This window comes from Acyrthosiphon pisum, chromosome A3 (assembly GCF_005508785.2).
Source record: "Acyrthosiphon pisum isolate AL4f chromosome A3, pea_aphid_22Mar2018_4r6ur, whole genome shotgun sequence".
Classification (NCBI taxonomy): Eukaryota; Metazoa; Arthropoda; class Insecta; order Hemiptera; family Aphididae; genus Acyrthosiphon; species Acyrthosiphon pisum.
Genome location: NC_042496.1, coordinates 11,876,107 through 11,903,259, shown reverse-complemented (window position 1 = coordinate 11,903,259; position 27,153 = coordinate 11,876,107). Strand labels below are relative to the sequence as shown.

Sequence of the window (27,153 nt, the reverse complement as noted above, 5' to 3'; positions counted from 1 at the left end):
TATTTTTTCGAAAATATTAATGTTTTAAATTCAAAATGTGAACGAGTAGTTTTTCAGTTATTAAAATATTTATGGGGGACGGAGTGTCCAAGTGAACTAAGACGTTGGTTGCGACGCGCACCGTCGCCAGTTTGAACTCGGTCATGGGCGCCATTTTTCTTCAGACAGGCACGGTGTCCGGAGAGAGAGGCCGCCATCCCCCACCCGAGCATGAGAGATACCTACGGGTGCCCACTTAAAAATTCTACCAAAAATAAAACACACACGTGCTGAAAACCTACAGTACCGCCCCCCACAGTTGCGCAGGCTATAATCACCTCAGTTGCCGAAGCCTAAACCCAAGAAAAAATAAAAAATAAAATTTTTATTCTGATAATTGTCCTTAAAAGTAGTTTTACAATAATTATAAATGTTGATATAGGTATTAATATTAATTACTAAAACTTTGAAATTGCCATAGCGTCCTTATCTTCCAAACCCGTCATCATGGAACCATAATCCTTAGTAAACAAAGCACTCAAACCTACTCATTTGAATTTTGATTCTGATACGTCAACATTTTCAGAAACATTATCCACTAAATAATTTACGGTATAAAAGGGGGTTCTCATTTGAATGACAGAAGTTTGTTTCTTAACTCCACAAGTAGTACGTACAAAAAAATCTCAAAAATCTTAAATAATATGGTCTTTAGAAGTTCCGAAATCATATTTTGAATAAACACATAATTGAAGAATCACCCTGTATATGCTATGTAAAGTACAACATGACATTATACAAGATATGGACACATTTCACTAAATGGACCGGACGTTTTTTTGAAAAGAAAGAATTCACTTGGTGCGTATGCGACATACTATTATGCATTAATATAAGCGTGTGGAATTGAAAAGTAGCTTATTATTCATGATTATCATGATGACGTATATTCGAGTGAAAACGCTACGCAACGCTGTTGACAAGTGAATGCATTAGGTGTTTTTACTTTACAATAGATAACGCTAAAGAAATATGATATTACGCACATCGAGTATATAAACGATGGTTTATCCTACATTGTGTGAGCAGATTACTGTATAAATTACACAGTGTTTGTTTATTAAGTTCATTATATTAAACCATATAGTTCGTGGTACTATGTTTAGCATGGTCATCAGGAGATAGCTAAATTGAATGTTTGATGAGCTAGTTTGTACACGTGAACATGGGATTTCTGTAATACCAACCGTGACTGGTAAAGATTGGCATGGGATTTCTGTGATACCAACCGATGGTAAAGATTGGCATCATGGGATTATTTTTACCTACGATGAACATAATTATAGATACCGTATTATAAACACGTATTGTAATGGCATACGTTTATAAAAACCAATTTGATGATTTAACGTCTTAAACAAACTACGCTTTATATTAATTCTATATGGATTAAAATACATTAAAAGTCTAGAAATACTTCATACGTATTACACTACTACGGATCACTGTTTTGAAAAGATAATTAGACCATATTTTTTTTAACTTTAAGCTTAAAGTTAATCGCAGTTGCGTTTTAATAAAATGGATTCTGAGAATTATTCAGTTAATTGTTTATGTTATTCATTTTATATTATGTGATTCTTAATAAATTACAAATTACTTCAGAAATTATTAATATTTATTTTGTTGAGTTTTAACTTTGAAGTTAATATTTCAAGAATTATTTAAACAAAAACGAATAAAATAAATATTTAAATCAAATAATTAGAAATTGTGTGTTTAATTTAAATGTCAAAAGACTTTTGACTTGTTTTGAGGGAAAATATAATATGTAATCGATAAATCATAGTGAGAACTTTATGCATAAAAGATTATTTTACATAAAATATTCAATCAAATAATTTTTAAATTTTAAATTTAGAATATTACCTATACAATAGGTATAATATAAACGTAGTACAATAATATAATTATAGAGAATAGGTATATGTGAGAGTTCAGATGACAGGGATTGTTAGCATGGCATTTTCAGAAATTTTCCTGGAAGGTAAAATGTGATTTTAAAGATAAATGGAGATTTGTTTTATAAATAAAACTCTTAGCTCCATTGTTTCAATGTATTATAATACTATAAACAGGTTTAAAATGTAAAAATTATTCATTATTACATAACTAAAATATTATTATAAATATGAAATAAATTTTTCGGCAAACAGAATTAAAAACCTAAGAGGGGGGGCACCGTTTTTGTAATTCCCGTGATTGTTAGCGTGGTTGAAGAACTATCTAGTAACTACTTACTATCTATAGTATTCTATATGAATTTATCGGGGGTTATGGTACAGTCATATAATTCATTATACTTTGTTTTGAATATTTCACTAACAATTTCATTATATGGGGGACGGAGTGGCCGAGCGGACTTAGGCAACGGTTGGGACGCACACCTTCGCCAGTTCGAACTCGGTCACGGGCGGCATTTTTCTTCGGGCAGTCACGGTGTCCGGAGAGAGAGGCCGCCATCCCCCATCCGAATATGGCAGATATCTACGGGTGCCCACTTAAAAAATTCTGCCACAACAAACATAATACATGTTGAAAACCTACAGCAGTGGTCTTCGACCTTTTTGGACTCGCGACCCACTTTTTTAGGCCCACATTTTTCGCGACCCACGTAAGCTTAGTAGAAAAACAAAGCTAAAATTGCTTAATGCCTATATTGTATACTAATACCTATTATAACTGAATAAACTGAATATACTCTGATTTGATATCCATTATATTATAGATTATATAAACTGCATTTTTATTTATTTCATCTATTAAACTTATTTTTTATTTTAAAAATAAGACGTATCGCGACCCAATTTTAAAGCTTACGCGACCCAAAAATGGGTCGCGACCCACCGGTTGAAGACCACTGACCTACAGTACCCTCCGCCACTGTTCCATAGGCTAATGACCTCAGTTTTGGAAACATCAACACAAAAAAAATAAAAAAATAATTTATATGGTATGATTTTTAGCTGTATTAGGAAAATACGGAGAATCAGAAAAAAATCACCTCTTATGCAGTTGGTACTTATTTTACATGTTTTATTTAAAATAAATATAGGTACCTATAATTATAGTATTATACGAGTATTGTGTTATTCTGTAATGATCCATACATAGTTTAGTAACCATTTACGAGTACATTAATTTGAATACATAATATTAATTATTTTGATCAGCATTATTGTTCAACTAATATCCTGTTTTTGTGGTTGTCGGATAAATAAAATATAATATTAAAAAAAAAAAAGATCCAATTAAAAATTAAATTATGCCTTAGGTATTATAATCAGTTTTTGTAGAGTTATTTGTTCTGCTTGACCTTTGTTGGATTTCCACGAATCGATTGTTTCATGATTATCAAGTTTCACCGCAGATACCGTGTTTGACGAGTTTTCGTTTATATTGGTGGCATACCTATGGTTTACATCAAGCAAAGCAGTTTCTAACCACGTGGGACGTGACTGTAAAATAACTTAGGTTGTAATGTTGTACAGCTAAGTTACCTTCCCGAAATTTGTCCCTCAGCCAGACTATAGTAGCTCTATAAATATTATATATTATGTATACAATATTTTTCATGAATACACAATTAAAGGTACATAATATTATGATATTGTTTTCAAACAAATTATGCGAAAACAATTTATTTTATTTTTTGTATTGATCAAATACAACAGCTGCTATAAGGCCATTAGTTTTTATTGTTTTAATAAAACGTCTAAATACATTAAAATATTAAATTACATTATTTTTGTTAGCCCATTGGAGTTGAATATTAGTTGTAATTATCATATTTATTTAGCGAGCCCGGTGTCTTTGACGAATGGAATGAGACCGTTCGAGATGTCAGATGCCTATGGATTCGTTGGGTTTGAGTTGATGTTGTGCTTTAGTCTTGCTCCTTGGTAAGATTGGCAGTATGTGAAAATGTGTTTGATTGTTATTGTCACTATTCATGAAATTCAGAATGGCTCTTTGTTTCCCTTTTGGTAATCCTAAGTCAAGTGGGTGTGGCTGATTCTTAATCTATTGATTATTGTTTCTATTTTTCTAGATGATTCAGTCGACTGTTACATTTAGTTTCATTATTTTACTATGTTCAGTATATTAGGTACTTTATGAGTTCAATTATGTATGCAATTGCTATACCTAATAAAATAATAGATTTTAGTTTTTTACTATAATAATATAATATATTTATTATATTTTAATTACATATATTGAATCTACAATAATGATTGTGTGCAAATAATTCAATAACAGTTGTTATTTAGATTTATAGACGAATAATGCACCATAAGTATAATTCCCAGTTAGAACTTATTAGTAACTAGTAAAAAAAGTGATTTTAAACTACAAATAATATTTCAACTAAATTTTTATTTACATTTAGTTAATTCAAAAACACTTGAAACAAATTTTCTATTTTATTCCTCGATAAATTGTGTTTTTACTTCATAATAATTTAACACATTTTGTACGTTGTTTTTTTTTTCTCGGTCACTAAAATATAATTGTAGGCGTACTGATTAATAAAGTAATTATATTGAAACCAATAAGTGTGTTTTTTTATTTGATAATTAATTGTCATTTATCATGATCGTTAATGCTAAAGGGGGGATATACATAATATACATTATACATATTAATATTATCAACAATTTCATCTTGTCTTAAATTGTATTTTCTATCTACTTTAATTTAATTATCGTTACAAACAAATATATATAAAATGTATTTACTTTATTTTCAGATCATATGGTCACAACAACAGTATGAGCTCAAAAGATTTAAAAGAGATTTTGTGCCAACTCGAAATGTTACAAAACACATTAGTTCAAAACCAGCATTACGGTTCCCCGATCCATTATTTGTTGATCAATGGTACTTGGTGAGTTATTTTAAAACGGTTTTAAAAATCATTAATTTACATGATACGAATGTGATTTTTCTATTTTTCTATTTTTTTTTATTATATAATATATAAGATATTAATGATGCATCAGTGTAAATTACAATGTTGTGAGTCATTTATTTTAAACAAATACGTCTTACATTTTTATGGTGACGCTTAAAGTTAAATACTGATTAAATATTTCCTTCATACTGCCTTAAAAATTAAATGCTTATAGAAGTTTTTTTAAGTGTAAGAAATAACTATATTGAAGATAACTTTATGAAAATGTTAAAGAAATTATTCCCATTTATTAACGTATTATATTATTTATATTAAACTATTTTAATTTCTAATATTCAATATAAGTAAAAGTATTCTCAGATAAAATCTATATTAAAAATCTATATTAAAAATCATCGTTCTAAACCATAAAAATGATTGGCACTAAAATCTCAAAAATTAAAAATTTCAAAATGTACATATATTATTATTTTGTATATATAATATACAATTTAATTTAAAAAATGTTTAAATTAAAATATATTACTATCAGAAACCTATTCACTCCATTCAGCGGTGCATAAGTAATGACTTTAAGTTATAAGTAATAATATGTCATGCTATTGAAAAAAATTAGTTTAACCTAGGTATAAATTTAGAATAAAATATTAATGAAATTAAAAAAATTAAACGTTGCCTTAACTATTCCAATAAATAGATACCACTGACACGCTCATTTTCTTTGTTTAAAACAATTCTTTACGTCCACAATGATTAACTATTGAACTAAAATTTAGCATGTACCTATCCATTTTAGTTAGATATTAAGTCAAGCTTAAAACTAACTATATAGGTATAAAAGAAGTGAATTCCCTGGTTTTTTTTTTATCAGACTATTTATCACAACTGATCAGAATCTAAAGATATACATTTTTTTAGAATACTACTAATCTACCTAGTGAATAGAAATATTTTTTTCAAAATATATGTTCTTCTTTTTTGTTAAAAATTGAATGAAAATTATTACTTTGATGTTGTATTTTAAAAAAAGCGAGCAAAAAAAATGACTAATTACAAACAATATCAGTTTATATGATAATATGCTATACCTAACTACTTAATTAAAAATAGAAAGAAAAAAATTAATTATAAATAATACTATATGAACCTAAAACCCTATATTTGTCGACAAAAATCCGTTTGTTCTTAGTATTTAATATTGGATACTAATTAATGGTGGTTTTTTTTTAATTATAAAGTCTTAATGTAGCTTTTTTTCTGGGAATTTTAAATATTAAAACAGGCTTAAATATGTATCGGTATTACTTGGAAAAGTTTTATAATACCGCTATCAGTTGTAATAATTCAGTCATAGAAAACAATATATATTTTAAACATTTTTTAGTGTATTATTATAATTCATAAATCAACCAAACTCTTTTTATAACTAATTTTGATACATACTTTTAGTTTTAAAATGTGTTACAATCAATTTTTGTATAACGTAGATGGCTACCAATTTATTTTTGTGATGTTATAAAATATTAAATTTTATTTAATGTATTAGATAATACTTAAATAAGAATAATATAAAATAATGTGCCGTAATATCTCTATTTTCCATAATTTATATTTTAAGGTATAAGTAATAATTTACATGATTTTTCAATTATTTAAAATCATATTATTTTAAATTTATTCAATTGTGTACCTATATAAATGTAAAAGTTTATAAATATTTTTTTAATTAATGGCTCAATAAAATAGTAATATGTATTAAGTATATTTGAGCTGGTAGGAATAATGCTTACAAACTACAAACATAGATTAGCATTAATATAGTATGTAGATCTATTTATAATTATGACAGATAATTTAATAAAGGGATGGTTCAATATCAATTATTTAAATATTAGCTGATATTCAGTTAATTTAAATAAATACCTATACTAAATAAATAACCGTATTTTATTGTTGTTAACTTCATGACGTTATACTATTGCTAGAATAAAAGTTCATAAAATAGAAACAATGAAAGAAACTTTTGCTTGGTCAACTAGTAAATATAGTAATAAATACTTTAAGGCAGATTCATTTTAATTTGTTATGCTTTTTGTTGCAGGATTATTTAAGTTCAGTAGGCAATAAGTAGTTAGCTAATCTCATTTACTCAAATTACAGTTAAAGTTCTTTATTTCTCGTTTTTATTAGTGTATTGATCTACAAAATGTTTCTATAATAAATAACTATATTCTATTTCTTGGTAAATTGGTATTGACAAATGATAAGTGATAACACGCTTGTGTTATGTTGGTCAAATTCAAAAATATAGTCTCAAACTGAACTTGAACTGAACATTTTAGTTACATGTCAATCCAAACTCCAAACAAACTTTTGAATTGTATGTTGAACCGAGCACAAACTGAATAATTTTGTGTGGCGTTGAACATTCCGTCCGAACCCATACCAAACATTTTGTTTAATTGCAAAAATTTGAATTAAATGTCGAGTGTATTTAATTATAACATACGGTTGTAATTTTCGTAAATAAAATAGAAAAAATAAAATGTTCACAATGAATACCTGTAATATTTTTGTTCGAACGTTTCAAGTGTTCGATTTTGTTGATTTAAAAAATTATTTTTAAATTCTGATTAGTTTTAGAATTTAATACTTTTGTTCGAATTTGGTTTGAATCGGTATTTTAAAAATTGAATCAAAATTAGAATTCGAACCGAATTCCTATATGGTCAATTTTTGATTTATCGAACATTGGGCAGTTTGATTTACCTCTAGATAACACACTTAGGTGAATAATTATACTGGGTTCACAATAAACCTAATGATTTGTGTATCAATATTGCATACCCATATCGCCGTGTTACAAAATAATATTTTGTTAATAATTAATTATTATTATTATTAGTAGTACATCTATTATTTGTTGGTTATTTAAAAATATTAATTTGATATCAAATGTTTATTTATCTGAACGCAATAGTTGTTAAGTTAAGAATCTTTTTATCTTTGTTCATGTGATAAGATATTAGATTTTAATGTAAAAATATCGTGAAAATCAAACGGTTATAAAAATTAACATTATTATTATACTGGTATTCAGTATTCTTAAAGATTTTTGGATAAATTAAATGTTACATATAATAGTTTTTTTTGTCCGACAAAATTTAGTTTTATTAGTAGGTAAAGATTTATTTACAAATCTGATAGAGATTATAATATAAGTAATTAAATATTTAAACTATTTATATTGTATTTTAATAAATATTAAATATGGATATGAAATTAATAATTTATTACTAAATAATATTATAGGAATTCTTATGTTCCTAATATTCGATTTTATAAATAAAACCTTTTTTGGCATTAAACTATTTACCTACGCAGTAAACAAAAATTTAACAAAATTATTATTGTTTTAATTTGGTTATTAAATGTAGGACATATACCTACATATGTATAAAAATAAAAAGTAAATTTATTCATAATATTTAAGACATATAATAAGAATTAAATCCATGTTACAACTAGAAATGTATTATAATTATTGGAAAATAAATTTACTTGGATAACTAATATGAGTATATTATGGTACATTGTCTCCATTTATCCAAAACATTAATCGCTAGTTGGTTATATGATATATGTTTGAATTTAATTGTTTTCACTCTAATAAGCAATGCAAATATGTTGAACAATCAACATCAGCATACATTTCTAAATAATGATAAAATAAAATAAATATAGTGTTAGTGTAATGCAGCTTTAAAAAATGTTTATCCCAATTTCTTTATTTTATGTTAAAATTTAAGACAAACGATAACTAAGCAAATAACATTAAATTTAAATAATAAGGGATTCCTATTACATAAGGTATTCCTGTATATTATTCATTGATTGCACATCAGTTGAGTATGCCATTCAATTGAAATGGGAGATGAATGGAGCAGCATACTGATCACTGAATGAATGTCTAAAACATTCCATGATTCGCGATTTACAATTTCTATTTTATTTGTGAGCCTATAATTTACCACGTAAGCATTTTTATATGATATAAGCACAGTAAAACCAACATCGTAAAAAGAATACATTTCAGAATTTGAATATACGATTCATTCAGTATTAAAATGTAACCTACCTTATACTTCGTCAGCATAGAAAATCATACACATAAATATTAATACACTGTCATATTAAGCCTATTAGTATAATATGCCATATTTCCTGGTGATTCATCAAATAATATAATGAGGTACTTCTATTTTATTCTTGAATTACAGTTTTTAAATTTCTCAAAGTCCTGATTTTATTTTTCAAATATTTACATTTTCTTATCTGGTGTTAGGTGGCGATCCGCACTTCTTTTTTCAAATAAAACATACCCTTATTGTTGTAAATTGGATTAATTTTTAATGAGGTCATATTAAAAATAAAAATTTAAATTCAATCGAGTAGTTCTTGCCTTATTAAACATTATATTATAAAGAGAATAATAGTAATTAATTATATTATATGGGTTAACAATATATGGGGCATATACCTAATTATAAATAAATTACAAAATAGACATAATATTTGTTCAATTACTATTATAACTAGACATAAATTATAAAATGCTAACGGATGAACATTTATTACAGTATATTTTTTACCTTATTACCTATAACTTTTGTCCCAGCTTAATATTTGTTAACTGGTTCTTTTTTATTTGAGGTTTAAATTAATTCGTTTTAACTGAATTTTAAATTAATATAATTATTTATTTTGGCATAGAAATAAATATAGGACACTTGTTTAATGATTTTTGAACTTCTCTTCTCTTTCTAGAAATAAGTATAAAACGAGGTCAATAAATTGAATGCATCTATAACATTTTTCTTTTTGTTTGGACGAATATACTGGATGTTCGTGAGAAAACTCAAATTTCACTATGGCAATATAAATACTTTACGAGCACTTTTCATTTGATCGCAATTTGATATAAGCGAAAAAAGAACACTCACACATTTTTAACACATTGTGATCACAAAGAAAGTTATTTATTACCTACTAAGAGATATTTAATTTTTATATCTACGTTAAAAGTATTATTATTTAATAAAAAAATTTAAATATAAGTTTATTTTTCAGAATATAATAACAATTTTTCATATATTCTCCTAAATTCCTTAAAAATATTTTTTACAAGTATATAATGATTAACGAACAATAATGCATTATTATTTTAAATTATATTTATATGTCATATTTCTAAGACTTTTATTGTTATTATAAATTATTTAGAATAAGCTTTTTTAGAATACAAATGTATTGGTTATGTAATTATTAACATAATATTATGCATCAAGTATACAAAATTTGAGAGACTGTTCAAATATGTTGTTGAATTTTGTTCTTGTGAATAATTTCAGTTTAATAACGATATCTGAATTTATGCTACTAATATTTGCAAACTAAAGTAGTAGTTATAACGCGTGTAATGTTGTTATAAAGGCCATATTAATATATGAACGTACGATGACTCTTTAAGTAAACATAATGTATTACTGAATTTACAGTAGGTAGTCATATTAATATGCATGTACTCATAAAATAAAACGCAGTGTTTCGATCTATTTTAATTATTAATCATTTTTTCACTAGTAAATTATTTTGGGTTGATTATTTTATTGAAGTTATATAAAAATCATTGACATAAAAATACGGATATGAAATAAAACCAACTACCGAAAGAGTGATGATGTATTATAGAAGCATATGAAACTAAACTCAACTATTTAGTGAATGTAGCTATATTAAAAACCAGATTCCAATACAATATTTAGGTAAGAGTTGATTTGAATATCTGTTCATAAATCATAAAAAGTTAAATAGGTAGTGAGATAATGATACATTAAAAATCGTTGAATCTGATTACTTGTGATACAAAATAATATTTTTGAATGAATTATGTTAAAAGAACGTATCATAGTGTGATTTAATATTATAAATTAATAATAACAAAATATAATCAATAAAATCAATAAAATCTAATTACCATTATTAGGAGCCATTAATTAATCGATCGTAACATGAATTATACCTATACCTATACCAATGTGGCATTTTAGAACACATTTTAAAAACTGAAAATAATAGCGTTTACAATAAAAAAACATAATTTTAATATGTTGTGTTATGCAAGAGTTAGTTATTTTAGATTATGATAATAATTAGCTTGTCATAAAGTCCTTGAAGCAGAGAGCTACGAAATAAATAGGTAGGTATGTTCAACAAATTCAAAACGTCAAATACTTGGTAAAAGCCATTTTGAAACGTCGTGCCATAACTTTTGGAAAGTATGTGGGATTGTGTTTTAATAATAATTTAGTTACGAAAGGGACGTCAACAATTTTAAATCGTAACAAGGACTATTTAGATAAAATACACATTTTATGTTAGATACAGTCATCCAGGTAGGATTTTAGAATTAAGTAATAGTGGTTAGGTAGTAACAATGTTATGTCATATAGAATACCATAATGTTATGCTTAAACGTTCAACTATGAATTATTATTTATCAGAATATTATTCAGATAACTATATTGTACCTTGTGATTAATAAAAAAAGAATATTGTTTTTTTAAAAAAATATGGTTTTTTCTAATAATTATTACTGTAGTGAATTTGTATATCCTGTGACATATATTGTAAGTTCAAGGTATCGAATTTTTATAAACAAAATTATGAAAAAATAATAAAAATGGAATATTTATATTCAAATAAAGTTGAATCAAAAATAAATCAATTTTAAGATGATTTGAGTATAATATAATTCATGAATCTTTGACTGTGACGGTTGGACGTTTGAAATATTATCTTTTGGGTATACTAATATGCTAATAACTTTTCCACAAACAGAAAACTAAAATTTTCCATCGAGATTGATTTCCTTTAATATTGAAATTGAACTATATCTATTTTGATTTTATTCCATACAGATATCTATTAAATCTTTGGAAAAATTAATTCAAAAGAAATTTTAAACATTTAATAATATACATTTTTAATTATATCCTAACTGCATATTTATTCTATTTACATCTTGTTTACAAAACTGAATAAAATGTAAATACAAGAGTTTTTTTTTAAGTATAAAGTTTCATACAAAATATTAGACCTAAACTTTGAATACACTTCATACAACTATAACAAATTTCTGTCGTTAAAATGCATAATAATAATAATATATTTACATAATTTACAGAGAAAAAAGAACAAATATTATTATAATTTTTTTTTGTTATCTCGATCATATGTCACAGTAGCTTCTAAGAACCGTATTTTCAAATTATATGATTTATTATTACACTCAAATTTATAATAATAGAACTCTACTTTTAATGAACTAATATGCATGTACAAAATAGATTGACACACCAGCAATGGTTTTGATCAGTAGTGTCACTGGATTTTTTTTTTTTGTCGGATGGAGATGTGCAAGTAATAATTTTCCCGAAATTACATACTAATAGAGAAAAGTGGCATTTTGTATAAATACATTTTAATTTATCATAATGGAAGACATTTCTGAATGGTGGGTGCTGGTGGTTGTGTTATTTTGGGAGAGGTTGTCACCCCTTAACCTTAACTCTTCCCAAGTGTTCGCTACTGGATGTCATGTCCCTTTGTGTACCCATATGTATATTTAAACTAAAAAAACAACCATATACATCTATTTCATAAATATGTTTGAATACACAAAAAAAAAAAAACAACAGTTAATAAAACATTCTGTTAGGCATTCGTTGGGTTGGCACTACCCCATTTATCTACTCTAGGAATGTTAGATTTTTTTGTTGCGGAATTAAATTTGAAATTAATGATAAATTATTACATTCTAAAAAGTAAAAACCATTTAGAATCAATCTCGGTTGATTCTAAATTCACTTAAATGTGTTTATTTCTACGACGCTTATCTATAGATTTTTCATGAGCTTGGTGGAAAAAGTGTAACAATTTACAAATTTAAATCTTCAAAGTAAAAACGATGCCCACTATCCTAATTATTAGGAAAAGAGAATACTTAAAATTGGTAGAACATTAATTCTGACTAGAAATAAGTACACGGACAAATTTAAACTATAACCCTTAGAATTAATGTCGCCGGTTCACAATTGATTTGTAAAAAATTGGACTTAAAATTAATCAATTATAATTCTTGGTTATAATTTATTTATGTAACAGTTTTAGATACGTGTATGTATTCTTATTAGTTTTAACACATTTATCTAATTTTATATCTTTTGATAATAAGTAATATTTTATTAATTTTTCTATTGAATAATGTTAATAACACTGAGTGTTCAATAACCAATCGATCGACAGAAACTACTAAAATATAAACAGAACGGTTTATTTATCTAAACAATAAACTTGGCAGTTTACTTTATCAATTTAATCGTATAATTAATTGCTTAATATGTTATTATAACTATTAATAAATTGAAGCGGAAACTGAACGTTTCAGTATATAAAACTGACGGATTACTGGGAATACTAATTCGCTGATATATAAAAGGTAAAATAAATATTTTTAATTTTTAAATTTGGAATGGTTTAGAAAAAGGTTGTCATCTTTTTATTATAAATAGTCTTCATAAAAAGTTTAACGTGTTTGTAAAATATATTTTAAAAAAAGTTTAAAATGTACTAATTTTAGGTACGAATGAAAGTTATACTGATTTTTATATGACAATTAAAAAAGTTCAGCCTAAATTGAACATAACATGATTGTTAATTTTACGTTTGATTTTATAAAAAAAAAATAGGTGTAACAGTTTAAAATGTTATCCTTCTTTCTCTTATTTATTAGAATATCATTTTAACTGAATAAAAACACAAATATTATTGAAAAAACGAGTTAAATTTGGCTAACTGCCTTGATTTGTTGGCACCAAAAACGAATATTTTACATATTTATATACCACTTTTTTCCAATAAATAATTTGCACTTAATAACATCGTGATATTTCAATTTGAAAAAAGTTATTTTCAAAAACATCAAATGATTTAATTTATTACCTTTTTTGTAGAATTATTCTAACGAAATTGTATTCTAGATAAAAAAAAAGGTAGTCATGTGATTAGTACCTAACTGCTTTTTAGTATTACTATAATAACTAAAAATTTAGCTATAACATATTATATTATCTTATACAAAACAATATATAATATTTAAACATGTTATCATTTAAAAAAATTATAATTTTATATGGCTCATTGTATTTTTGAAAAATGTATTAAAAGATGGGGCTTTTATATTTTATATTTTAATTTCCTTTTTTTAAAAAAACTTCTAAAGACCTATAAAAACGTCGAAAGTTACATTGCATATGTTTGCATTTCAAAGTATTAGTAATCGTTCTTTGGGGAAATATATTTTTAGAAGTTTTTCTTCGTTTACGATGATTTAACATTGCAATCATATTCATCCAAACACATTCAGACAATTTTTACTCTCTTAATTCACGTATCATACGTTTATCCAAGGATACCTACAGGGTTATTCACAAAACATTCTAAACTGGCATTATTATGTACCTATTATTCTCAGCATACAAAGTTAAATAACTTTAAAACTACTAGTTCAAATTTTGATTTTAATTCGTCAACATTTTCAGAAAGACTATTAACTAAATAAATAGTAGTAGAAAAGGAAAGTTTTCATTTTAAAAACAGAAATTTGTTTTTATACAGGATACTCTGAGTACCTAAGTAGTAAAAATAATTAAAAAAATTAAAATATAAGATTTTACTGCATTATTGAAAAAAAATGAGGCGAGAATGCTTGGTGAATCACCCTGTAAAACTAGACAGGAAATGTTTTAAATTTCCATTAAACTTTAATTAATTTCGATACAATCAAATATGGTTATATAAAATACTAATAATTATATACACATCATAATTTAGTAAATAATCAAATTAATCACTTTTATTGATTATTCGAAATATTATTTTAGTATGTTATTATTTTTGTTTATACATATTTTGTAGAAGTGAAAGGGCAGTATTATAACAAATTGAACAAATCATAGTATTATTGTTTTTAATTAAAATTAATATTTCCATGTAAGTTTTGAATCAAATTTTTATATTTTAGGATCTAGCTTATAAGTTACAAAATAAGACACGAGAACTGTTTATTTATGGAGTTGTTCCAATTTTAAATTTGTAAATAATTAGGTAATTATATTGAGTGTATGATGTATTTTATTATTCTCCAAACAGAATGTTAGTCAAACACCAGTGATTGATAATTGCATAAAATTACACTAATGAATTAATTTTATGCAATAACCCTCAAACTTCTACAAAAGTGAATATTTATCTTTGGCTATTATCTAAAAAGTGTTAATTCAGGATTTACTAATTATACAAACAAGAGTTTTTCAAAAATAATGATAAAAGTATTATTTTTGTAGAATTTTTTCGTATAAAATAATACAAATACAACACAAATACATTTTTCCAGTAACTATATTTATTTTGAGTTTCAAATGTTATGATACTAATTTTTTAATAGTTATTTAGTTTATCAGTAATATATATATATATAATATATAATATATTTTTAATTAGTTAATCACAAATTATAACTACATAAAAGTATTTTGTATTTATTAATTTCTTAAGAATTGTATCTTCTGTTAATAATGTAGTTTTTTAATTTAAATATCTTTTAAATATATTTTTTTAACTTTTAAAGGTCTTATTAAATTTCCTTTTTTGTTCTCAAATTATGATTATTAGAATTGGTTTTATTTAATAAAATCTTCGTAATAATCATGATACATATTTATTGTATTTTATATTGAAAATAATAATTAACTACCTACCTAGTATTTATACTATGCTCTAGTTTTACATTTTTATGACAATACAATTCTTATGATTATCATAATAAAAGCTTATAATATAATGAATTGTTCTTTGTGCCAGCCGAATATAAATTGTTATTACCTACATCCTCATCATTATTTAATGTTTTATTAGCCAATGATTTGGTAAATTCATAAAAAAATAATGTTCTAGGTACTGAAATAGACGATAATATTATGTATGAATTGTTGGTAATTTCACGTGTGCTAATAATAATAATTAAGGGAATACGTAATTCGCGAATATTTTACAACACTATATTATAATGTTGCCTTTTATTGTTATTGCGAAATCCGGCTACACGCTATATTTATGGCTCTACGAGAACCGATGACATTACAACTGTCGCTAATACGGGGTTCAAAATTATTGCCACATAGGGAAATGAATCACTTGTCCAGTTGGTCCAGAATGATTACTAAAGCTTTATGTTTGACATAAATACATAAACTTGAAAGCGAATATAAGTTTAAAATGTTATTTCACTATATACACAACCATACATAATATATAATATATAAATATAATACATTTATACATATTTCTATAAATATATATTTATACATCTTTTTATAAATATATATATAGAATGGAGGCGCCAAAGGAGGATTTGATATGAATATAGGACCGGCCTGGCAAAAAGGATACACAGGAAAAGGAGTAGTTGTGTCCATACTTGACGATGGTATACAGACAAATCATCCAGATTTAGCTATGAACTACGTAAGTTTTTATTGACACAATATAATAATCAAATATGTTAAAAATGGTTTTTAAATTGAATTTCTTTCGCGGAAATACCACAAATATGGTTATTAGAAATATTGAGATAATGCATGTTTAGTGTTACATAATATGTACAATAAAATAATAATATTTAAATATTTATTCATATTTTAAAATATAATAAACATGTTAATTTTAAGAACACGTTTTATTCAAAAATTGGTGGTCTCGTCTCAGTTATGTCGGAAATGTTTAATATATCAAATGGATACATATGAATTAATATTCAGAATTCAAGTTCCGTATCAATACGTTTGAAGACTAAAATAAATAAATTAGTATTTTTCAGTAGAACATATTATTAACAATTCAAAATTCTAAACACAAAATGTGTTTTGTACTATTATTATAAGAGAACGGCTAATTAATTATTTGAACAAACCACTGCAAATCTTGGAATTGTTCAACATGTACCTAGGTTATTTGCAAACGTTTTATGATATTTAGTAAAGCGTATTACCGTAGTATTTCGGTAGATATTATTTGTATTTGAAGGATAGATATTGGATAAGTTACAAAGTTGAAAAAGAGTTTTACGGATTGAGATAACTGTTGTCACGAAAAAATGGCCAAACAGATTGCGTTTGTACAATGGAATTCTTTAAATATTATTTACGTGAAAAGGGATCGGCTTGAAAGAGGAATAAAATACGAATCTTTACACGTCATTTTCAGCATAATATTATGATAAATATCAGAACTAGAATATTTATGTATGAATGTATTATTTTGTCAAAAGTAGAATCAACTTTAAACATGATGAATAGTAAAATAAAATTACTTACCTAATACCTATGTTGTATTATAGTTGAGTATAAGACATTTTAGAGTGTTAGGTTTTCATCTAAGATTATTTTAACACTGTATAGGTATTATTTTGTAAATAATTATACAATATTTTCTCAAACAAAATGTTTATTAGCTAATACTGGAATACATAATATTAAATATACTATTCACTTTTTATGGAAAATTTAAATGCGAATATTTTTAATTTAATTCGTTGTTTTGCCGTACAGTATTGAAACTAACCTAACATGCAGATAACAATATATCTCATGACCTTATGATATGATATGAATTAACGACATTTGATTGGATATATAATGCACAAGTAGTCCCTACTGCCGCCAATGATGCCACAAATGTATATGAATATAATTTTGATTGAATGGTTTTTTATCTTAATAATATAACTTATTACTTTAGACTTTTCTCTCACAGTTGATTGTTGAATAATTATTATGATGAGAATAGCATCACTTTCAATAAGAATTTTTACATAAAAAAACACTCTGGTTGAGAAATATTTTCAGACTTGTCACTGGCTATTTTATTTTTACAGATGACAAAAAACTGAATTTATATTTTTATATAAAAGACTGATAAATTAACAATGCTTATATTGTCACTTTTTAACGCCAAACATCGAGATATTTTTCCTCATGATTAATGAGCTTTATAATGAAACTAGTAATTTCAAAACTCGCATATACAAACATTTAACATTAAACCGACTTTTCGAAAAATTGTAATTACCCAACTGTTATAATAATAAAATAAGCAGACATTGATATATAGGGTGATTATTTTAATTTGAAACAATCATTATTTCGATAATATTTTTTTTACTTAAAACACCCACTATTATAACTAGTTTGATATCAAATTTATGTACATCGAAATAAATTCTACTTTGGAATACCTATTAAAGAATAAAACAAAAAGTATGTTGTCATTCAATTAAGTAAATATTATTAATTATGATGATAAAAATAGTAATATTTATTTAAATTATTGTTTTCCAATGACTTTAAATGGTGTAAAAAATATGCTTAAAGATGTTAATACATTTTGAATTAATGAATGTCTTCGTTAAAAAATGTCCTTTTTACAATACGTAGTACCTAATATATTCTATAAATATAAATAATTGCAATTATTATAACGATTAAATATAACCTAAAATGTCATAGTTTTTAATTACATAATAATTAAGTATTAAACATTAAAAATAATGATTGTTCATATAATAAGTGGGTAAGTAAAACACTGCATGCGTTAATTATTTATTTGGCACTAAAAAGTACATAAATATATCTATGTACTTATGAAATTTTGTTTTATTTACCTATTAATTATAATATATTAATGTGTGAATCTTACGTGATATATATGTACATGTCTTTCAAATCGTTTTTGTGTAAAAAATTAATCTAATTTTAATAAAACAATAACCAGTGTATCACAAATCATTGACCATTATGTTTATAAAATTATAAATTATATTATATAATTTAAGGTATTACAAATTATCTATATCTTCTTAAATTTCAGTAGCTTACATGAAATACTTAATATTTCCTCGTGTCATTACAGTGAGCTTTATTTATGATAATCAACATATTTTGATATTTTGTTTACTCATTTTTATCACATGTGATATTCTCGCCCTAAACGACCGTAAACATCATATCGTCATAATAATTTATAGTCGTGTAATACTTGATCATAGTGTGAAATGACACTTCTTCGTTCAGTCCTATAAATCCCTCGGCGTTTTGTATTCAAACAACATCACGCACATTTTGTCGCATCTCTGAAAATATATCACGTCGAAAATTGCCAAAATAAATCTGTCTGAGGTGCGGACATTAAGGAAACACAAATCCCATTGTGGGATTTCGCCATTGTGTCAACCAAAACTAGGGAAGCACAACCGAGGACCTCATATCGGCAAATAAAATAACATTGACTTGGTTTACCGAAACGTGAACATAGCAGTATGTGGTTTCATCGTAATTCCAGTCCACTGGCCACCATATCAACTATGTATAGTGTATACAATACATTTATCCTTCTAAAGAGATCGTGCAATTGAAAAATGTAATAATAAACACGTAATTCATTTGAAAATAAATCACTTCCATAGTGTGATTTCACTTATCTCTTTTCATCAGTTATTCATTGTTAATAATCATAGTAATATAGTACATACAAATGACTATTGTCATACAATGGAATATGATATCTCGTGACTAGTAATTAACATTACAAACAAAAGCATTTATAAATCACCATAATATTAGCATACAAATTGTTGTCTTAAATTAATGTTTTTTTCTACTCAAAAATATCTCGTTCAAATAAATTGAACATTGCTATTAGTTTTATAATGACAACGGGAATCCACCACGTGTATGTATCTGTTCTCCAATACTTCAGTATAAGGATATAGGCTACATTCAACCAATAATTATTGTGAAATTGTAAATCCAAAAAATATAAACTTAGAATTAAATTTTAAGATATAATGTGTCATATTACAATTAGGTTTATATAGTTTGATCAAGTTCGATATTAAACAATTATTACCTGTACAATCAAAAAAATTATAGTATAATAGTCGTAATGCATCTTTCAAACACAGTAACTTCAACATAGTTTTGGTAATGTAGGTTGGTACCTACTAATAGTATTCAGAACAACATTATTTTTAATTAAATATTATGATTGGAATTGGTAAATTTCACATATAATTATTGTACCTGTACTAAATAAATTCATGAAAACAGCAATAAATGGTCTATTTAAAAAAGCATGAATGTTTCAGAGAGCTTGATAGTACTCGACGATAATTCCAGCATAAAGTGTAATAGCCTGAGGTAACAGTGGTTGTATTTATAGTTTAGATCTTAACCATAATTTACCGTACCTCCCTCACTTTTTCACCATCACCGCACCAGAATGTATCCATAGTGCAAAAACGTTTACATATAAAAGCTGTCGAAAGTTAATGATAAGTTGTGACTTGTAACCCGGAGGGTTTATACGGAATTCCCCGGCTATTATAATGTCATATCTGTTTCGCATGTATGCGTGAATATAAAACCGTTTATCTCGCAGAGGGAAATAGTGGGGCAACTGTACTGGTGCCTGGTGGCTGCTACCACCACTAAAAGTCCACAGAGTAGAAAGGATGGAGTGGTTGGTAATCAAAATTTTATACAAGGAAGTAGCGTTATATAAAGACAACATCACTGCTACTGCTGCCACCACGGCCGTCGAGGGAGAAACCGGAAATCCGCACCAAACTTTTGAAGCTAATAAACTTAACCAACTTTAACCTCGCTTGGTAGTACTTATACAATATATAATATTCTATATATATATATGTGTGTGTGTCTGTGAGTGGGTGTGTATATTATTATATAAGTATAAATCAGACAAGCATATCTCTGATACGGAAAATTTAACATGTATAGTGTGAAATTAATGCTTCGCAAGGTATCGTCCAATGTGACAGGACTGAAAATTAAAAATTCAAACTAAAAGATATTATATACCGATAAAATGGGAAATGTTTCTTGAATTAAAATTCGAAATTTGTTATACAATGTTGAGAACGTTTGTGACACCAATCGAGTAAAATTATTACGAATTGATATAATTGGGTGATGATAATATTATTATAATACGCACTGCGCAGCTGTATAGTATGATACTATAGGTACTCCGGTTACGTGTACCCATGGGAAACGAACATTATGGTTACCGGATACGTTTAAAAGTAATTCACAATAAAATTACTGTATGCATCGGATTTTCAGTGATATTTTGGCTCTTTAATATTATGTTGCACGAAGTCCTAATGAGACATTTTGAATAATCGTCAACGCGTTTGGCAGGAAAACTTTATGGTAAGTGCGTATGCAAATATTCCGTTGTTAAATAGTAATTATATAAAAAAAACATGATGACGAAATACCGGCACGTCAAAAATATAACTTCTCCTCGTCGAATAAAATATATTCAAAAAATATTTGAAGCAAATACTAATATGGTATTATGAGGTATTGTTATTTTTCCATTAAGTTTATTTTTTTTTTAGCTTCTGTATTTATTATTTTTACATCGTTATGTAAAATTGTATCAAATTTGAAATAATAACATGATGAATATTACAGTTAAAATGTCTTACAATGAGAAAGTATTTTGAGTTCTTGAAATAAAAATTGATTACATATTTTATACAATTTACATAATTTATAAGTATTAAATAATACAAAAATATGTACAGTTTAAAAACAAAAATAATTAATTTTATACTAACAGCATAGAATATTCAAATATATTTAAAATAATATAATATGTATGGAATGTATGTTGTGATTTTATATTTTATAATCTTTTAACACAATATCTACTTATAATTCAAGATATTAAAATTAATATTTATTTTTATATACCATCATACAAATTATTAACACATTTCTTCTCATTTTGTAGAATAACCATTTTATTTTAATTTACTTATGGTAAAAATAATGGAAATACAATTTCAATGATATATATATACATTCATTATTTAAATATTTAAAAATCCTAAGGGAAAGATTCCACTATGATAAAATATCATTAGAAAGTTTATTTTCTTAAGAAAATGTTCTAAAATACCTTGTGTTTACAAGAAAACTTTATTTAATTTGATTTAACTTCTATTTTTTCTACCACCTAGTCCATTTAACCTTTAACTTACTTTTAACTCTATTTTATTATTCTATAGTTACCAAGAACTGGTATACATATATCTTTATTCAAGTGTACTGTCAATAATTAATCGTTCGAAACAGAGAAGAAAAAACCAGTATTAAAATTGAAAACTTTTAAAAATCGTTTAATCATAAAATAAAAACCAAAATCAGAACAAATACTTTTTATACTTTATTGTTAGAGACTTTATTGATGATCAATTGTTTTTATTTTTATTTAAAGGTTAAATATTTGAATTAAAATGTGTTTATTACAGAAATATATTAGTGTACCTTCACAGTGAAATATGTTTTAATTACTGAAATAAATGTATAGATTAAATATAAATTCTTTATTTTAGGTAACGACATACAGCAATATTAAAACTGTACAAACTAATGTTTAATACAGATTTTTTAATGAGAGGAAGCAAAACAGAAATTTAAAATTTTTTTAAATTATAGTCCTCCACTCAATTATTTATTAAAATTATATATAATATTATGATAAAACTATATAACATCCCATGGTTCCCAAGCTTATGAAATACTTTGGCTAAATTCAACGATGTTTAGATATTTGTATATTATTTCCTATAATATGAAGTATAATCAATAATATGTTTAAATAAAATACAATGTATGATTACATATTAATTACTTTCGTACATAAGAATGAAATCAGTATTTGAGAATAATAGAGAATTCTTCGCGTCCAAACGATAAATTAAATGTATATTTGTGTTGTTGTTTCCTTCAACTACAAGATATCCCAGCAATCTATCCTTGTTATTTTCTGCTTGTCAATACGTGTTTTCATAAATATTACCAAGATTCGTTCGGACTCATTTTCCGCGCTTCGGCATGTTTTACGCAGTTCTATTCAATCTCAAAACATTTAGTTTACAAAATGAATTAATATTTTGTACAAAATCACATTTATTTTCCAAGTACAGATCTTCAACTAAATGGCAGCACAAATCGAATGCATGCAATATTATAATATTTTATACCGTCTCTACCTTAACCGCTTTAGACTATTATAATATAACGTGCATCAATATTTTCTAATAGGTCATATTAATATTGGTCATATTATTAATTTTCAAAAATGCAACATGTATTTTGTGCGTTATAACTTAATAAGAAAATCTCAGTTGTTTGATACCTAGTTAATTTAGAAATATTCATCAGTTAAAACTATTATATAATAATTAATACTAGTGCAGATATACTGTTGTTGTGAGTACTATTGCACATGTACAAAAACATATGCCTGTTAAACTATGTACCAACTAGTAATATCGTTCTAAAATGAGTATTTTGTGAGTGTTTAGTCTTTTGTACAATATGGCAATAGGTACTATATTCATAAGGTACTTAGGATTCTAAAGCACTTTAGTAAAACATTTAACAATCATTGGATTAATTTACTTCTCTCACTTTAAACAAAAAAATTACCTTTACAAGCTAGTAATTTAAGAAACTGTTTTGAAAAATAACTTAAGTACAAAACTATAGAACATAATTATTTGTTCAGTCAAAAGGCAAATTTAAATGTAGGGTGTTTGAAGTATGCTTAATGATCATTGCTCAGGGAAGGGAAAAGATTATATCTATACAATACATATTATAATAACCAAGAACGACAATAGGGGATAATAACAATGGTAATATTATTAGCAGTGTTTTAGCTCATAACATGCAAATTATATAATAGCATAATAGTAAATTATATAAAGCAAAATTATTGAATTAAATTAGTTTGACAGTATGATTGAAATAAGCTTATTTCCATACAATGTATAAGTTAATTGGAAATATTTTTGAAATTATGTAATTAGCTAAGACAAATCATATCTGCATAATTGTTTCTGTTAGTGGTGAAAAAAGGATTTTGAATTTTAAAAAATATTTCATATCTCTGAAATGTTTTTTTAAGCTTACAATATTTTTAGGTTGCGTTAACCATGAGTCTATTCTTTGTACAATTTGTGGCCTAACTATTTACAATAGTATGGTTTATTTTTGTGTATCGATCAATACTTTTTGGAGCATCAAATACGTAACGATCATCAACTTTGAGTAGGTGTGACTTCTGGTAAAAAATTTTATCAAATTGATATTTTGGGGAGAGAGGAAGGGCGCCAGTAATACAATTCAATGTATAATATTTCGCATAATAATTCAATATAAAAATATTTCGTAAAAACAAAAAAAAAATTAAGAAAAAGGGGAATATTTAAGAAACATCAATTGTAAATCAAAAATAAGTAACCATAATGTTATATACTTAAAATATTTATATTTTAAGAGTTCTCTTAAATAGACGGTTTTTAAGAGATACTTTTCAGTTTTAGGAGACACAAAAAACATTATAACTTTGTAAATTTTATTTTATTTTTCTTAATGTAACTGCTTATATGTATTAAAATTTAAAAATATTAGAAATTTGAATTTTTTTAAAAATACGCAAACAATTTTGCAAACATTTTCAAACTGTTATGTAGTTGGAAATGTATATTTTTAAATTTAAAAATCTGAAACTTGAAAATGTAATAAAAGATTTTTTATAAGTTATCTTAGAGCATTCTTTAGATTTCAAAAATAGATAATTATAGGTATATTTGTTTATAAACTTTTGAAGTTTTAGCTTTTATGATATTCAAACGAAAAGTAATGTTTTTTTTCACACTTTATAACTATTAGTTTATTATTGAATTTAAATTTAATACATTCAATACCATTTACCATCACCTAATCAATATCAAGAATCGAAGTAGATACTATACAGAAGAGCACCTTACTCAGTTTATTTTTTTTTTGGTACTTAATACCTATGTACCATATAAAGAAGTAGATCATTTTTTTCCTACAGTATTTTATCATTTATATCGCACTTTTATACAATACGAATTTGCAGTTTGGTTTTACCATAGAAATATATCAGCAACTAGATAGCCGACTTTGGTTTATCTTTGAAGACAAAATCGCCATATAAGCCTAAACGGCAATGTTTACTTTTTTATGTGATAACAGTTTTTGATAAAAAAAAAATGCGGTTCGAACCGTGTACACAACACGAATAAACCATATTCCGATATCTTGTTATCATATAAAAATGTAAACATTGCCGTTTAGACAAATGGCGACACAACTTCAAGACATTGCATAGCTGTTGTATAGTAGTCGGCTATCTAGTTGTTTATATATGTCTATAGGTTTTACACATACCTATCAAACAAAATAACTAAAAAACAAAACTACATGCCTTTGTATAACAACTGTGGATGATGATCAAAAGCTTAATAGAAGGTAATATAGGTTAAAATATTTACGTAGAATAACTCATCTAAATACAACAGTAATTTCCAGCGCTCGGGTTAGTAAAGCGACACGAGTGACCAGTAGTATGGGAATTACTGAACATGTAGGTACTTACCTATTTATTATAAATTGCAATACCTATAGACGGAAAAATGTTAGTAAACTATGTATTTTATTTTTCGATCTAGTATAGTATATTGTAACATAAGTATTGATTTGTCAATCTTTTGAATGACTCTCTAGAATATAAATTCAACTTTTTTAGGAACCAAAGGTCACTTATTGTTGCATATACACCAACAACGATTTTATCTGGCTATAGAATTCTGTGGTTGTGAGAACACTTGAAATGGAACAGAAAAGGAATAGTTATGCATGAATACGTTATGACATCAAATCGAGTTTAAGCTTTCACGGGTCCACTGTAGTAGTATTTGCATTCCAATAAGATGACGAGTATTTATTTCTTTTCGGTGAAACGAATTTTCAAAATGTTTATACCAACATACACAATTATTTTTAAACAAGTTTCCGGGAATATTAAGCATTGCGATCTAAATTCCATAGATATATCTCTATAATAATTATTACCCCTAACGATATTAATGAATAAATTGCTCAACTTGACGTATAATATTTATAAATTTATATTACTCATCTTTTAACATCTATTAGTTATGTACCTACTACAATTTAACATTCCAAAATATTTAGTTGTACAGGTATGTCAATATAATATTTATTTTTCTGACGATTTGATATTTTATAATTATAATAATTATGTTATTTACATCTATATATTATTCAATTTTTTATGAATAAAATCAATTTTGTTATGTCGAATACTTTATATTTAATGTATAAAAATATTAACAATCTCAAAGACAAAACTGCAGCTGGTTTTGACAAAATTTCAGTAAAACTTTTAAAGAACATAGCTCCGTATATTGTAGACCCTCTTATCTATACACTAAATGTATGCCTCGTAAAGGGCGTATTTCCAGAGAATTTTAAACTCGCAATTGTCCAACCACTTTATAAAACAGGTGATAAAAAAAATGTAACGAACTATAGACCGATATCCATGCTTTGCAACTTCTCAAAAATTTTCGAAAAAATAATTAAAGTTAGACTTATTACCTCCTTAGAAGCGAATAAATTACTATCTAAAAATCAATTTGGTTTTCGACCTGGTAGAAGTACAACTGGACCGCTCTATGAGACGTCTAAATTTTTATATAATGAATTAGACAATAACAAAAAAGTAATAGCAGTTTTCCTAGATCTAGCGAAAGCATTTGACACGGTAAACCACGATGAACTTCTTAAAATGTTTCCATGTTTTGGAATATCAAATGAAAGTCTTATGTGTTTCAAAAGCTATCTAAAAAATCGAAAACAAGTTGTTTCGATAAATGGCGTTCATAGCGCTGAGGGTGAAATCGATTACAGTGTACCGCAAGGCAGTGTTTTAGGACTCCTCTTATTCATTTTGTATATAAATAATATCTGTAATCTATGTATTGACGGTAAAGCTATAACCTATGCTGATGATACCTGCCTACTTTTTTCAAGAAACTCATGGGTAGACGTTCATCAAAAAACTACTGTTGGAGTAAATACTGTTTTTAA

At 25.7% G+C, this 27,153-nt stretch overlaps 1 protein-coding gene across 2 annotated transcripts in view; it reads left to right on the top strand.

Moving 5' to 3' along the window:
- Nucleotides 1-4,753: 4,753 nt before the first annotated feature.
- The window catches only part of LOC100160882, a 65,923-nt gene continuing 43,523 nt past the window's right edge, over nucleotides 4,754-27,153 (top strand). For both annotated transcript variants that reach the window (XM_029491055.1, XM_016808718.2), the window contains exons 1-2: nucleotides 4,754-4,927; nucleotides 16,466-16,600. In XM_029491055.1, the coding sequence (XP_029346915.1) occupies nucleotides 4,769-4,927; nucleotides 16,466-16,600 (294 nt within the window). In that variant the 5' untranslated portion in view covers nucleotides 4,754-4,768. The remainder of the gene's footprint in view (nucleotides 4,928-16,465; nucleotides 16,601-27,153) is intronic.